Source organism: Equus caballus, chromosome 23 (assembly GCF_041296265.1).
Source record: "Equus caballus isolate H_3958 breed thoroughbred chromosome 23, TB-T2T, whole genome shotgun sequence".
NCBI classification, from domain to species: Eukaryota; Metazoa; Chordata; class Mammalia; order Perissodactyla; family Equidae; genus Equus; species Equus caballus.
Window position 1 is genome coordinate 39,441,294 of NC_091706.1, and position 14,471 is coordinate 39,455,764.

The window sequence follows — 14,471 nt, forward strand, 5'->3', positions numbered from 1 at the left end:
ATGTCTGTGCCCAGGATCTGAACTGGCGAAACCCTGGGCCCCCAAAGCAGAGTGCACGAACATAACCACTCAGCTACAGGGCAGCCCCAGTTTGGTTTTTTGTTGTTCAGTTGTGTGAGTTCTCTATAAATTTTGAACATTAAGCCCTTGTCAGATATACGATTTAAAATATTTTCTCCCAGTTGGTGGATCGTCTTTTCATTTTGTTCCCAGTTTCCTTTGCCTTGCAGAAATTCTTTAGTCTGATGAAGTCCCACTTGTTTATTTTTTCTTTTGTTTTCCTTGTCTGAGTAGACATGGTATTCGAAAAGATTCTCTTAAGACCAATATCAAAGAGTGTACTGCCTGTATTTTCTTCTAGGAGTTTTATGGTTTCAGATCTTACCCTTCAAGTCTTTGATCCATTTGGAGTTAAATTTTTTTTTTCTCAAGATTTTACTTTTCCTATTTCTCCTGAAAGCCCCGGTACATAGTTGTGTATTTTTAGTTATGGGTCCTTCTAGTTGTGCTATGTGGGATGCTGCCTCAGCATGGCTTGATGAGCAGTGCTAGGTCCATGCCCAGGATCCGAACCAGTGAAACCCTGGGCCGCTGAAGCAGAGCGAATGAACTTAACCACTTGGCCACGGGGCCAGCCCCTGGAGTTAATTTTTGTGTATGGTGAAAGGTAGCGGTCTACTTTCATTCTTTTGTGTGTGGCTATCCAGTTTTCCCCACACCTTTTATTGAAGAGACTTTCCTTTCTCCATTGTATGTTCTTAGCTCCTTTGTTGAAGATTGGCTGTCTGTAGATGTGTGGTTTTATTTCTGGGCTTTCAATTCTGTTCCATTGATCTGTGTGCCTGTTTTTGTACCAGTATCATGCTGTTTTGATTACTATGGCTTTGTAGTATATTTTGAAGTCAGAGATTGTGAAGCCTCCAGCTTTGTTCTTTTTTCTTTGCTTCAGTTGCTTTTTAGATTGCTTTAGCTATTCAGGGTCTTTTGTTGCCCCATGTGAATTTTAGGATTCTTTGTTCTGTTTCCATTGAATCTTTAGATTGCTTCAGGTAGTATGGACATTTTAACTATATTTATTCTTCCAATCCATGTGCTTGGAATATCTTTCCATTTCTGTATGTCATCTTCAATTTCTTTCAGTGTCTTATAGTTTTCTGTGTATAGGTCTTTCACCTCCTTGGTTAAATTTATTCCTAGATATTTTATTCTTTTTGTTGGGATTGTAAATGGGACTGTATTCTGTTTTTCTTTTTTCTTTTTAAGATTGGCACCTGAGCTAAGATCTGTTGCCAGTCTTTTTTTTTTTTCTTTCTTCTTCTTCTCCCCAAAGCCCCCCAGTACATAGTTGTCTATTCTAGTTGTATATTATACTTGTAGGTCTTTCTGATTCTGCTGTGTGGGATGTCACCTCAGCATGGCCTGACGAGCGGTGCCATGTCTGTGCCCAGCATACGAACCAGTGAAACCCTGGGCTGCTGAAGCAGAGTGTGCGAACTGAGCCACTCGGCCACGGGGCAGGCCCTGGGATTGTGTTCTTGAGTTCTCTTTCTGTTAGTTTGTTATTAGAGTATAGAAATGCAACTGATTTTTGTAAGTTGATTTTGTACCCTGCAACTTTACTGTAGTTGTTGATTATTTCTAATAGTTTTCTGATGGATTCTTTAGAGTTTTCTATATATAAAATCATATTGTCTGCAAACAGTGAGAGTTTCACTTCTTCATTGCCTATTTGGACTCCTTTTATTCCTTTTCCTTGCCTAATTGCTCTGGCCAAAACCTCCAGTACTATGTTGAATAAGAGTGGTGAGAGTGGGCACCCTTGTCTTGTTCCTGTTCTCAGGGGGATGGCTTTCGTTTTTTTCACCATTGAGTATGATGTTGGCTTTATTATGTTGAGGCACTTCCCTTTAATACCAATTTTATTCAGAGTTTTTATCATAAATAAAAGTTTTATCATAAATAAAAGTTTCATTTCATAGTTTCATTGATAAATGTATGTTGGATCCTGTCAAATGCTTTCTCTGCATCTATTGAGATGATCATGTGATTTTCATTCCTCATTTTGCTAATGTGGTATATCACATTGATTGATTTGCGGATGTTGAACTATACCTGAATCCCTGGTATAAATTTCGCTTGATCATGGTATATGATCTTTTTAATGTATTGCTGTATTCAGTTTGCCAGTCTTTTGTTGAGGACTTTTGCATCTATGTTCATCAGTGACATTGACCTGTAATTTTCCTTCTTTGTGTTGTCCTTGTTTGGCTTTGGGATCAACGTGATATTGGCCTCGTAGAATAAGTTAGGGAGTGTTCTGTCTTCCTCAGTTTTTTGGAATAGTTTGAGAAGGATAGGTATTAAGTCTCCTTTCACTGTTTGGTAGAATTCTCCAGAGAAGCCATCTGGTCCTGGACTTTTATTTTTGGGGATGTTTTTGATGACTGTTTCAATCTCTTTACTTGTGAATGGTCTATTCAGATTCTCTATTTCTTCTTGGTTCAGTTTTGGGAGGTTCTGTGCCTCTAAGAATTTATCCATGTCTTCTAGATTGTCCAATTTGTTGGCATATAGTTTTTCATAGTATTCTCTTATAATCCCTTGTATTTCTGTGGTTTCCATTGTAATTTCTCCTGTTTCCTTTCTAATTTTATTTATTTGAGTCTTCTCTCTTATTTTCTTAGTGAATCTGGCTAAGGGTTTGTCAATTTTGTTTATCTTGTCAAAGAACTAGCTCTTAGTTTCATTGATCCTTTCTACTGTTTTTTGGTTTCAATTTCATTTATTTCTGCTCAAATTTTTATTATTTCCTTCCTTCTGCTGACTTTGGGCTTTGTTTCCTCTTCTTTTTCTAGTTCTGTAGGTGTAGTTTCTGATTACTTATTTGCAGTTTTTCTTGTTTGTTGAGGTGGGCCTGTATTACTATAAACTTCCCTCTTAGGACTGCTTTTGCTGCGTCACATATGAGTTCGTATGATGTATTTTCATTTTTGTTTGTCTCCAGATATTTTTTTGATTTCTCCTTTAATTTCTTCATTGATCCATGGGTTGTTGAGTAGCATGTTCTTTAGGCTCCACATATGTGTTACTTTCCCAGCTTTTTTCTTGCAGTTGATTTCTAGTTTCATAGCATTATGGTCAGAAAAGATGCTTGATATGATTTCAATTTCTTACATTTATTGAGACTTGCCTTATTTCCCTATATGCAGTCTATCTTTGAGAATGTTCCACGTTCACTTGAGAAGAATGTGTATTCTTCTGTTTTTGGATAGGGTATTCTATATATATATCTATTAAGTCTATCTGGTCTAATTTTTCTTTTAAGTCCGCTATTTCCTTGTTGACTTTCTGTCTAGATGATCTATCCATTCATGTAAGTAGAGTGTTGCTGTTATTGTGTTGCTGTTAATTTCTCCTTTTAGGTGTGTTAATAGTTGCTTTATGTACTTTGGTGCTCCTGTGTTAAGTACACTTATATTCATAAGTGTTATGTCCTGTTGGTGGAATGGCCCATTTATCATTATATACTGCTCCTCTTTGTCTCTCATTGTGTTTTTTATCTTGAAGACTACTTTGTGTGTTATAAGTATGGCAACACCTACTTTCTTTTGTTTGCCATTTGCTTGGAGAATCATCTTCCATCCCTTCACTCTGAGCCTGTGTTTCTGTTTAGAGGCGAGATGTTTGTCCTGGAGGCAGCATATTGTTGGATCTTGTTTTTCAATCCATCCAGCCACTCTGTGTCTTTTGATTGGAGAATTCAATCCATTTACATTCAGATTGATTATTGATATATGTGGGCTTAGCACTGTGATTTTATCACTTGTTTTCCAATTGTTCTGTATTTACCTTGTTTCTCGTTGCATATGTTTCTGACAACCCGTTCAGTTTGGTGATTCTTTATGATGGTTTTCCCATTTTTCTCTTTATTTATTGTTTGTGTGTCTGTTCAGAATTTTTGTTCAGTTATTACTATGAGGTTTGTAGAAAATATCTCGTAGATGAGATAGTCCATTTTTTGATACCTTCTTATCTCCTTAGTCCAACCAGGTTGCATCCTTTTCCTCTTGCTGGCGTAAGTTATTATTGTCACAACTTACTCAGTTTTGTGTTGTGAGTTTGTGATTAAAATGAAGTGATTATGGTTATTTTTGATGCTTTCGTTCCCTCTATCTTTAATGTTATAATTGTTTGCTAATCTGTTTCATTAAAGAGCTGCAATTTTCTGATTTTGTCTGTCTGTGTATCTCCTTGCTCAAGGCTTTGTAATCCCTTTCTTTTTTTTTTTAAGATTTTATTTTTTTTCCTTTTTCTCCCCAAAGCCCCCTGGTACATAGTTGTATATTCTTCGTTGTGGGTCATTCTAGTTGTGGCATGTGGGACGCTGCCTCAGCGTGGTCTGATGAGCAGTGCCATGTCCGCGCCCAGGATTTGAACCAATGAAACACTGGGCTGCCTGCAGCAGAGCACGCAAACTTAACCACTCGGCCACGGGGCCAGCCCCATGTAATCCCTTTCTTTTTATTTTCAGGTTTGAGGGCCTTCTTGAGCTTTTCTTGTAGGTGGCATCTTGTGGCGATAAACTCCCTGAGGTTTTGCTTATCTGGGAAAGTTTTTATTTCTCTATCTTGTCTGAAAGTTTCTTGGCTGAACATTTTTGTCTTTCAGTACTTTGAATATATCATTCCAATCTCTCCTTGCCTGTAAGGTTTCTCCTGAGAAATCCACTGAAAGCCTGATAGGGGTCTCCCATTGTAGATTATTTTCTTGTGTCTTCCTGCCCTTAATATTTTATCTTTGTCATCGACTTTTGCCAGTCTTACTAATATGTGCCTTGGAGAAGGCCTTTTTATGTTGATGAAATTAGGAGTTGTATTGGCTTCATTTACATGTAATTCCAGCTCCTTCCCCAGGTTTTGGACATTCTCAGCTGTTATTTCTTTGAACAAGCTCTCTGCTCATTCCTCCCTCCACTCTCTCTCTGGAATATCTATAATCCTTATATTGCATTTCCTAATTGAGTCATATTTCTTGGAGAATTTCTTCATTTCTTTTTAGTCTTTTCTCTCTTCCTCCACCTGAAGAGTTTCTATATTTCTGTCCTCTGAAATACTTATTCTTTACTCCATAATATCAGCTTTATTTTTTAAGGAGTCCACATTTTTTTTTAATTTAATTCATTGTGTTCTTCATCTCCAACATTTCTGGTTGGTTTTTTTTTTCTCTTATAGTTTCAATCTCTTTTGTGAAGAATTCCCTCTGTTCATTAATTTTATTCCTGATATATTAACTCTCTTTCTGAGTCTTCTTGTAACTCATTAAGTTTCTTTATGGTAACTATTTTGAATTTTTTGTCATTTAGATTGTAAATTTCTGTGACTTCAGGATTCGTGTCTGGACTCTTGTCATTTTTTTCTGGTCTGGAATGTTAATATATTTCTTCATGCTATTTGATGGGGTGGAGTTTTGCTGTCACATGGTGGTAGTATTTGGTTGCAGATTCCACCTGCCACCCTGGAGGGGGCAGGAGCTGTGTTTTCTGAGCCCTCTGTCCTGGTGGTTGTGCCTGTCTAGTGGAAGCTGTGCCGATAGGGCTCTTTGAGTCTGGCTGCCACTACTTTACACATGTAGGCGCAGGTGCTCTGGTGGGGATCCGCTACCCTGGCCGACTGGCTGAGCTGATGCTCTGGGGAGGAGGGGGTGCCTTCTTTCTTGCCCGTTCTGCTGCTGTGCACTCACTGGCTGCCCGCCTGGGTTGCTTGGCTTGGTGAGGGCCCCCTTCCTTGCTTAGCCACCTCGGTGTGGAGAGTTTCTGTGGCCTGGGAGGCAACTCTGAGGGTGAAAGTGTTCCCACAAAGGGCAGCCCTTGCTTTTAACCTCTGCTTTCTCCTATGGAAAGGACATAGACTGAACCTTGAAGGATGGAGGCTTTTGAAGTCCAGCAAAGAAGAAGTGCTTCAAGAGAAAAGTGGGTCTGTGTAGAGTTAGCAGTGCACACTGGTTCTGGGGAGCCGCAAGCCATGTGGTTGGCCCAAATGCAGTTTGGTCAGTGGTATTTGGCAGAAGAAGATGGGACATGAAAGAGGGGCAGGAGCTAGTAAAGACTGAAGGTTATGCTGAGGAGTTGTTCTTCATTCCAAAGTTAGCAGTTTTCTTCTGGAGAGTGAATTTGCGTATTAAGAGGACAACTCTGGTAGTACTGAAAGAACTTTCGGCTGCTTTTGGCTCATTGTGGAAATTTTGGAAGGTATAAGTTAAAAAAAATCTTGTCACCACTTAGAGGCAAAGATAACAAGGAATTATTGTGCCCTCAAGAGAGACAGAGAGGGTAATGGCTGGAGGACAGGTGAGAGCTGCTAGTTTATAGAGGTCCTCTAGAGGCACGATGGATAGGATGCAGTGATCACCTGGGTCTGTGATAGAGGAATAGGGAATCTGAGGATGATTTTGATGTTTCTCACTTATGCACCTGGGTAGAGAGATTTTGTTCTGATGGTAGCTATAAATGGGGTGGGATGTGGTGGCGTGGGAGGTGGTGAAGTTCAGTTTTATTCATGTTGGATTTAAGGGTTCTTCAAGATCGTTACGGGAGATAAGTCTAGGAAGGAAGTTAGAAATGTAGATCTGTAAATTAGGGGCAATGTGAGAGCTAGAGATGAATGATTTGGAGTCAGCCACTATGTAGATTGCAAAGAGAGGAGGGTGGAACCCTGAGAGGCCACTAAAACTTGAAAGCAAAATAAAGTAAGTAATCCCAGGAAGGGAGACTAGGGAAAGTCCGAGTCGAGAGGAGAACAAAGATGACACAGTTTCTTGGCAGCCCAGGTCAATACCTTAAAGAGCTGAGAGGAGTCAGCATTAGGATGTGGGACAAGGTGAGGAACTCACAGCAGACTGCCACTGAAGCCCCTGGGAGGAGCTCTTTCTGGAGAGTGATGGAGACAGGCCAGATAACCAGTTCTGGGTTGTGGAGTGACTGGGAGGTTGATGGTGAAGTGTGAAAGCCACTCTTTAAAGAATCTTGACAGGAAAGAGAAGTGGAAAGAAAAATAAGGTGTTAACTTGATAAAGAGAGAATTGAGAAGATATCCTCCCTTTTTAAAAAAAGGTTGATAGTGATTTGAGTATTTTTGTAGGTTTGGTAAAGGTGATTTAAGTATGAGAGAGAGAAACTGATGAAGCAAAGTAACAAGGGGATTAAAGCACAGGTGGGGAGTCAGACAGCTGTGGGTTCTGACTCTGACTTTGCCATTCACTGATAGTAGGATTTGGGCCCCACTCGTTGGTTGACTCATTTATCATTGGGCACATCATACCTGCTACACCTGTAATGAAGGTTAAATGAAGTAATAGATGTGTAATGTGAGGCACTGGACTGGTATATAAGTAAGCATTTGGTCAGTTGGAGCTGCTATTATTTTTATTACTACTTGGGAGGGGATGAGTTGAAGATGGACGCATATGGTAAGGACGGCTGTAGATTAAGCCTTCTGGAGGTGATTGGAGAGGGTTGGGAGGAGTTTTCAATTTTCGCTGAGTTAGTGTGGGATCTAGGATAAGGGGATTGGCAGGGGTATGATAAAGAAGTGTGACAAGGATGTTAAAGATGTGCTGTCACAGGGAGGCATAGTAACTAAAGATAAGAAAAAGGCTGTGGGACAACAATGAGGGCTCTGTTGAAGCTGGAATTTTATCATAGTACCAGCTGTGACTTTATGGCTGCATGCAACTGCAGTTGGCAGCCTAGAGGGAGTGGTAGAGAAGGCCAAAGGGTCAGTTTCATTCAGGGATGGGTGCAATTGACAGGGTCAGTGAGTAGTGCAGGAGGATGGGTTAGAAGTGGATATTGGTGAGGGTGTCATTGAAGTGATGGCCAGCACGCTCCTTACTAAGTAATGTAGCAGGAGCTCGCTAGCTTGGAGAAAGTATGTGGTCAAGGGATTGGAAACCTGAGATTTAAAGATCGAGTCTAGTGTGTGCTGTGTAGAAGAACAAGAAATTGTGTTTCCGGAATTCTGTCTTGGGGGTTCAGATATTAAAAGTGGTGCCAACAAGATCTGTGTAAGGGCAGTTGTTGGAGGCCAAGGTCCTAGATGGGGTTGGGTGATGGCTTTCCTTGTAGGTATTTGACAAAGCAGGTTAGACCAGGAAGTCTCTTCTGAGGGGTGAGGTAAGTGCTTAAACTCAAGTTTTGTACTTCTCAGGAGGTTTTGGGGCACTTACTTGGAGGAAGAGAAGTGTGGAGTGGACTAACTTTTCAGAGGCCTTGATCAGCTTGAACAGTAAGTGGTGAGGAACATGGAATGATGTGGGCCCCAAAGCTGTGGGGCACAGGGAGCCATTGTTGAGGTGAAAGATCAAACTTGAGGTGTCACCTGAAGTTCTTTGTAGTGATCATCATGAACAGAGGAATTTATAACAAAGGTTCCCTGGATTATGGTCTGTTCTCTGCATGACTATCCTGGGGCACACCTCATGGCTGAGCCCTATGTATGTGAGGAGAGAATGGGCAGGTGGAGGAGAAATGGTTCCTGTCTTTGGAGCTCCCCAGGTTGATGGATGGTTAAATTGACTTCCTAAGGTGATGGTCAACTCTAACATTCTCCAATTCTGAGGAGGTAGAAACAGGTTATAGAGAACTGGAAAAGCAATGTGAGTAGATGGGTTTTCTTTTTCTTTTTTAACCAAATACGCCTTTTCTGCTTGACCCATGTCAGTTACATATAGCCTGACCTCATCCTTACTAACAGGTGCCTTGTATTTCACCATATAAAGAACCCCAAATTAAACCCTGTTGATGGCCATTGGATTGTCGTCTGTCTTTCACCATTACCAAAAATGCTATGGTTGATGGCCTGGTACATGAAATCTTGCACGTTCTCAGGACTGTTTCAGTTTGTCTTTTCTCAGTTGAGCTTTGTTTCCTTAATGCTGTATGGTGGCATCAAACTCTGCTTGGAATCCTTTCTGTGTAGTCTGTAAGTGTGATTTCCAGTGTGTGCTCTATTTGTTTTGACACAAGCCTGTGGTAACAACATGGATTGCACGGAGGCCGTTATACTGGGGTCCCACCTGTACTGTCTCTACTGGGTGTGCAAAGCCTCGTGAGGAAGCCTTGATGAAGATACTGGGAAATCGGGAAGCCTCCAGGGTTGTACAGGATTTTGCATAAAAGCTGAAAGAAGCCTTGGGCACCTGGGGTGTAACTTCGTAATCCCTGGCCCTCTCTAGTGTTCATCAAGCCTTCCCTATAGAGAATCTGAGCCAGAAAGAAACTGGTGAGGTCCTAAGCACCTCCTCTTCTTTAAGGCTGGGGATGGGACACTTGAACCCTCCCTGGATATATCTCTGAGTTATAAAGCCCTCTTCTTAACACCCCAGGAAAGTCGACGCAGCGCCCTTGCTCAGATCCCTGCAAACCAAACATTCCAGCCACTGGTCTCCAGAGCTGCCCATTTCACAAACACCTCAAAGGAATGTGGGTTTGAATTGAGATCACCTTCTTGGCCAGTTTTGGAGCCTGGGAAAAAAGAGCCGCCTTTGGAAAAAGCTTTAGCTGGTTTTGTGGGTTTTTTACTTGCAAGGCTGGTTGACTGTTGGGCTGAGCTTGGAGGTTGTATTCCCCATAGGAGGGCTCGAGTTAGGAGAACTAGCCCCACTCTCTTGTGTGTGTTTGTGGTTTTAACTGAGCTACCCCCTAAAGTGCATCTTTTCCCTCTCTGACTGACTAGCCAGGTCCTGGGACGCAGCTGGTGTTGATTCCTGCCAGCCACTGTGACTGGACAGTGCACTTACCTTCTGTTTAAGGCCACCCACTCTCATTCTCCCCCCTGCCTGATGTGGGTGAGAGAGAAAGGAGCACTCTGTCTTAGTTTTGTGGTGCTGTCCCAGTAGCTCATGATTTGGTACGTAAGAGTTAAATGAAGAAATTGGGGTAGAGGCAGAAGAAGGGGCTGGGGTATGAGTTGAAATTTGTGGGACCATCTGGTTTCCTTTCTCTCACTGTAGGGAAGGTACTTAGGGAATCAATCTCTTTCTTACTACACACACACACACTCACTCACTCACTCACTCACACTCACTGCCTGCTTAGCTTTCTCTGACCTAGAACACCCGGAGGGTGAAGGGTAGGAGTTCCATATGGGCTATGGCTATGAACTTGTCTCTCTTGGATATGAGTTCTTAATATGGTATTCATAAATGGCCTTCAGGATGTTCACAACCCCCTGAAATTGTCTACAACATTGTACATTCATGTGTTTCTTCAGAGAGGGTCCACAGCTCTCATCAGATTCTCAAAGGGGTCTCTGGTTCCCAAAAGGACAAAATTCTCTGCTTTGGCATTTGAATCTTGGACTGATAGTAAGAAAAGCAATAGTTGACATTCACCAGCCTCTGATCACACACCAGGCAAGGCTAAGTGCTTTACACGTGATGTTTCATTTGAGCCTCCAAATCTTGCAAGGAGAGTATTATGATTATTCTTCTCTTACTGGTTAGGAAGTGGAGGCACTGAGAATGGCACATTAGACCCAGAATGATGCAGTTTTCTGGAGCTGGGACTTGAACACAGTCTGATTCTAGAACTCTTAGCTGTTCCTTGGTAGGGCCTCCATGCCAAGCCGAAGGGCTCCATAGTGACTCTGGGATGTAGCTGGCTTTAAAGTTCCTTTCCCTTCTTCACTTCACTGCCTGACTCTAGTATAGGCTTCCACTGGCCCTGAAAGAGCACTGTTACCCACCTGGTTTCCACGTCTCTGGAGGGGTAGGAGAGAGGAGATTGTCTCTGGGAAGTCGAATCTATTTAGTTTTGAATCTTAGTTCTGTGACTTAGTTGTCCTCAGCATAAGCTCTGGAACCAGGAATCCACGGCCCTTGCCACAGGGTTACCGTGAGCACAAAATAAGTTGATAATGTATCTGAAAGAACTTTGGGATCCATGAATACTGTGGGATTATGTGTTAGGATAGTGACATCTGTGCTCTCCTGGGGAGAGTGGGTAGCCTCCAGCCTCAGAAGGACAGCACCCACCTGGTCCAAAGGGTATGAGACACGGGACTGTTTGTCTAAGCTGCCTGTGGTCAAAAGTACGTTCTGGACAGAAGAGGTGGTGATGTAACTGGCTCTGTGTGTGTATTGAAAAATCCCTCTTTGCTCTTTCCTCATTTCAGGTTTGTCCTTTGAGTCAAGTCAAATATTGATCGAGTATTTCTGAGTACAAAAGTAGTGTATGAGAGAGTTGTGAGGGATACAGAAGAAGTGCCCCTCTCCTCATGGAGTTTGTGGTCTCGCTGAAGAGCAAGGACAACATGTGTGTATATGAAGGGAGATGCACGGTGAGTTCAAGTACAGACCATAGTCGGGTGCTGGCTGGAGGGTTTCAGGAGAGAGAGGGAACTCTGGGCTGGAAGAATAAAGGCAGGCAGATCAGGTTGAAGAATTTGGACAATTTGGGTGGGTGGAGGGGGTGCTGGTGCCCGGTTGGGGAGGAACACTGAGAAGGCTGGAGAGTCTGACTGACAGCAAGATCTGGGAGCCTCCGGAGTTACTGGGAGAATCACTAGCTTGTGGAAGATTGATCTTTTAGTGGAGTGTTCTGGATGGATCAGAAAGAGGAGCTAGATGCCAGTCAGGTTCTTTGCACAGTCTCTGAGCATTTTGTTTCTGCAGCTCAAATGAAAATTAAATGTGTTATGGACGGTAATTTCTGAACGGTTGGGCTGGAATGCACGGACCGCACGTCTTTTTTTCCCTGTTGGACTTGCCAGGTGGGGTTTGTTGTGGTTGTGAAGAGACCAGATGTTGTTACTTCTCCATTTCTTGAGTCCCTTGTCACACATATGCAGCCAGCTCTTGACCATGCATTGCACGCTGGAAGTGCTCAGTACATATTTATGTTTTATTTGATTCATGGGGGTGGGGAGAGCCGGTCTCTGTAACAAAGTCTAATTTTAGGTAATAGTTTCCACTTCCTCAAGCACCAGTCTTTTCACTTGGATTGCTAATATCTTCCTTCTTTCTTTTCTGGGGGTGCCCTGTTGTAAAAGTGCTAATTATCAGTATTTTGACTGTAAGATAGTAGGTGGGAGGAGCCTGTATCCACAAATGGAGTACAGAATTGATACTTAACTGATTGAAAATAGGCTTCGTAAGTTAAAAAAAAGAACTGTTTAGATCTTTATACACAGCCCACCATGCTCTTCACTAATCTTTTTCTGGTTCCCCTGTCAACAGACCAGGGGCAGGAATGCCACTGGCCCAGTGTGGTGTCTCTTCTGGCCTTTGGTTCTTGCTGGCTCATGCCGTGCAGAGAAGCATTGCCTTCACTTGTTCCAAAATGGAGTGGAACCATGTCTAGGGGAGGGAGTGTGGGGAGGAGGTGTGGAGCAGAGCTGAGGAGCTTTTAGTTTATACTTTCCAACTCTCTATATTGTTTGAATTTTTTCACCATGGATATTTAAGCCTTTTATAACAATAGTATAAAAAATTATATAATAATAATAAATAATAACAATACAAAAAATTGAGTTGTAGTACTCAATTTTAAGTGCTTAAATACAGTAGGAAAATAGAATGGAATTAGAAGTCCTAGTTTATTTGTTCCACAGATGTTTGCTAGCTTTATAATTGAATTTTCTCTGTTCTGTAGTCCAAGCAGAATGACATCCTTAACTCTAGGTTGCAGGTACTCCGTGCGTGTATCACCTCAGATGGCGAACCGGATTGTAGATTCTGCAAGGAGCATCCTCAACAAGTTTATACCCGATATCTATATTTATACAGACCACATGAAAGGAGTCAATTCTGGGAAGTAAGTGCCTGTGCAATTCTGGAGCCTAATTCTGCAGCTACTTTAGCTTGTTTCATAGTGTGCGGTTCTGATTAAAGTTAAAGCTGCCAGCTCTGAGGTTGGGCAGCCAGAGAAAGAATGATTTCAGGATTAATTTCCTTCTAACTTATTGCTCTTGTCACCAGCAATGCCTGTCACACGGAAAGCATCACAGAGGCCAGTGTTGGGAGATGAGGGGTCCAGTCCTAGCCTAGGGGAATTAAAACCCGGCTAATAATAAACAGTGCTTCAAGCTTGGAGTCCCATCTGCACTCTGTTCCCACAAAAAATTAAAGTAAACAAGTTCTTCCACCCTGAGTAAACAGCAGTTTAGGGAAAAAAATCCTTTGTTGATCTAAGTGCCAGTCGGCTTCTCTCTCCATCAAGGGGAACAACAGACCTAGAGCCAAAGAGAGTTGTTATTGCATATTTGAATTTGGTTTAGTTAAAGCCTTTGCGGGAAACCTCACTTTAGAAAATAAAAAGTTAATGATGAGTTATGTAATTAAAATATCTGTTTTAGGTTTTGGTTGTGTATTTAGAAACCAGTAAGTTAGGGAAGCAATTAAAAACTAATTTTTTAAAAATGAAAATGTTATACATATAGAAAAGTTGAAAGGATAGTACAGTGAACACCTGTTCATTCCCACTAGCTGTAGCTAACAATGAATAGTTTGCCCAATTTGCTTTTCTTGTTGAGGGGATTTTCTTTGTTTCTTTTTGGCTGAACCATTTCAATGTGAATGACAGTATCATTACACTTTGAATCTGAACTTTTCAGCTTGTGTCTCCTAAAAATAAGAACATCAGAGATTGACTTTCAGTGTTAAGAAATCAATTTTTTCCTAAATAGTGCCACAGCTCATCCTTTTTTATAGCTCTTCCATCTGAGGTTTCTTTTAACTTCAGCAAAAGAAGGAAAGAGAGAATAAAGGAGGGGGTGAGTGCGTTATGAGATCTCTGACCTTCACGAGGTCCAAGGGAAAGGTGTAGGTGATTTCAGAAATACAGTGGTGGCTCAGAGTCCAAAGCAACAGAGGTGGAGGTGTCAGAGGTTAGAGTTGGGAAAGAATTTGTGTGCAAACCTGGCCCTTTCTCTGTGAGTTGGAAAGGTCAGTGATGGTCCCAAACCTTTGGTGTATTGCTCAAATATCACCAGTGTTTTCCTCATTCATACCGTGGGAGTGATAATGCCTGCATTCCTAGGTTACTGTCAAGATTAAAAGATCATGTATGTAAACCACTAATGCAATGCCTGGCACATAGTAGGTGGTACAGAAGTGGTAGCTGCTAATGCCATTCTTACCTTCTCTTCTCTTCTTGGCCAAAGGTCTGGAATTATGTGTCAGCTTTTCTCTGAGGAGAGGAGATTACAGAGGGAGAGAGGAGGATAGGTAGGAGCAGCTGTCTGAAAGGCCTGATCTCGATAATCTCTCCTCTGCTGGCCTCTAGCTCTACCAAAGGGTGGCCAGGAATGAAGCAGAGCAGGCCTGAAGGCCATGCTGCCCCGAGTGGTAGCATAGCTTTTTGTAATGCCGTTGACTCAGCTGACCCTGGTGGGTGGTCTGGTCCCATGCTTGCTGATGGTGAGTAGGAACCTCACACGTGGATCATGATGTGGGTGTGATGCAGACTCATGGGT

General features: G+C 42.0%; 1 protein-coding gene across 4 annotated transcripts in view; it reads left to right on the top strand.

Annotated features, from left to right (window-relative positions):
• Window positions 1-14,471, top strand: part of RCL1 (RNA terminal phosphate cyclase like 1) — a 69,683-nt gene that overhangs the window by 37,008 nt on the left and 18,204 nt on the right. For 3 of the 4 annotated variants that reach the window (XR_002803225.2, XR_002803226.2, XM_023627308.2), the window contains exon 6: window positions 12,686-12,811. Coding sequence is in view for 2 of the 4 variants with exons in the window: in XM_023627308.2 (XP_023483076.1) it covers window positions 12,686-12,811 (126 nt within the window). In the remaining 2 variants the exon portion in view is untranslated. Of the gene's footprint in view, window positions 1-11,197; window positions 11,337-12,649; window positions 12,812-14,471 lie in introns of those variants that run through there. The other variant, XM_070248278.1, reaches the window with a different exon arrangement.